At 42.4% G+C, this 1,907-nt stretch overlaps 1 protein-coding gene across 1 annotated transcript; it reads left to right on the top strand.

The window, feature by feature from the left end:
- Nucleotides 1–760: 760 nt before the first annotated feature.
- Nucleotides 761–1,696, top strand: Or4d10 (olfactory receptor family 4 subfamily D member 10). The gene has a single exon (NM_001000762.1). It carries the CDS (start codon nucleotides 761–763, stop codon nucleotides 1,694–1,696), a length of 936 nt encoding a protein of 311 aa, NP_001000762.1.
- The last annotated feature ends 211 nt before the right edge of the window (nucleotides 1,697–1,907 follow it).

Genomic DNA, 1,907 nt, shown 5'->3' with positions numbered 1-1,907 from the left:
ACACACACATATACACACACAGAAACACACACATACACACACAGAGTTTCCTCCTCTTCCCAGGTTGGTCAAACTGACTGATATTGTTTGATGATGCAGAATCAAAGAATCCCATCCTTCATTTGGTTGGTAACAGAATAAGGATGTGGTGAAACTACTGGCCCAGTGTCTGTCTCACCACTGTGGGCTCAGCACTGCCTTTATCACTAAGCACCTAAACTCTGCCTTTAGTGGAAAAACATATCACCTTTCAGAAGAATTCCAAAATCTCCATGTGCTCACATCCAAGAGTCTCCCTGTACAACTGATCCAAAGAATAACAAATTAGAGACAGTTAAATTGAAAGCCAGAATCTTTGACCCTCAAGTAGCATAACTGAAAAGGAGAATTTAAAAGATTTCATTAGAGCAAAACAAACACAAAATGGTTCACTGAAACCATTGGAAGTTTAATACCAAAGCATCAAAATGAAAATCATGATAAAAATTTTTTTGTTTATTTAGTCTACCTAAGTGTCACTATTTGATGTATTTTCTTTTCCAGTGTTACTCTCTGGAGCATTATTGAATAATTTTCCATGTGTCAACTTGATTTGATTATCTGATTAAATGCAATATTTAGAAAGTGGACAACTTGATCAATTTCAGGCACTATAGTCATGATGAGAAGCGTCTGAGTTGTACCCTAGGAGCTTAGGAAGACAAGAGAAGCAACCAGAGGCTTAAAACAAAAAGGCAAAGAAAGAGGAAGATTAAATGAGATGGAAAACTACACCAGGGTCAAAGAACTTATTTTCCTTGGCCTGACCCAAAGTCACGAAGTGAGCATGGTGCTGTTTCTCTTCCTTCTCCTGGTGTACGTGACAACTCTGCTGGGGAACCTGCTCATCATGGTCACAGTGACCTACGAGTCTCGCCTTCACACCCCCATGTATTTCCTGCTCAGGAATTTGTCTATTGCTGACATCTGCTTTTCCTCCATCACTGCCCCCAAGGTTCTGGTGGACCTTCTCTCAGACAGAAAGACCATCTCTTTCAACGGCTGCCTCACTCAGATGTTCTTCTTCCACCTTATTGGGGGAGTGGATGTGTTTTCTCTCTCTGTGATGGCTCTAGATCGGTACGTGGCCATCTCCAAGCCCCTGCACTATGTGACCATCATGAGCAGAGGCCGCTGCATTGGGTTAATAGCGGCCTCCTGGGTGGGGGGCTTTGCCCACTCCATAGTGCAGATTTCTCTCTTGCTGACACTTCCGTTCTGTGGACCCAATGTTCTTGACACTTTCTACTGTGATGTCCCCCAGGTCATCAAACTTGCCTGCACAGACATCTTTGTGCTCGAGCTGCTGATGATTTCCAATAATGGGATGCTCACTACGCTGTGGTTTTTCTTGCTCCTGATATCTTACATGGTCATATTATTATTGCTTAGGTCTCATTCAGGAGAGGGCAGGAAAAAAGCCATCTCCACCTGCACCTCTCACATCACTGTAATCACCCTGCATTTTGTGCCCTGCATCTATGTCTATGCCAGACCATTCACTGCTCTCCCCACAGATAAAGCCATCTCTGTCACCTTCACAGTTATTTCCCCTCTGCTCAACCCCTTGATCTACACTCTGAGGAACCAGGAAATGAAGTCAGCCATGAGGAGACTCAGGAAAAGACTTGGACCTTCTCATAGGATAGAGAAGTAACTTCTGTTTGTTGGCACCTTAAATGTTTCTAACATTTAAAAAAAACTGTTTGCTATGCTTTCTCCTCATTTCCTTTATTCGGATATATTAAAACACCAAAAAGTTGTCAAATTGATAGTTCAAATTGATAGCATCTGTTTTGTTCCTTTGGTTTTATTTTTGACATGGGGTTTTATTCTTTTACCCAGGCAGCCAGGTACTCACCCTGTGT

The sequence above is a fragment of the Rattus norvegicus genome, chromosome 1, assembly GCF_036323735.1.
Source record: "Rattus norvegicus strain BN/NHsdMcwi chromosome 1, GRCr8, whole genome shotgun sequence".
Lineage (NCBI taxonomy): Eukaryota > Metazoa > Chordata > Mammalia > Rodentia > Muridae > Rattus > Rattus norvegicus.
The sequence above is the reverse complement of the archived record's forward strand: the minus strand, read 5'-3'. Positions and strand labels throughout refer to the sequence as shown.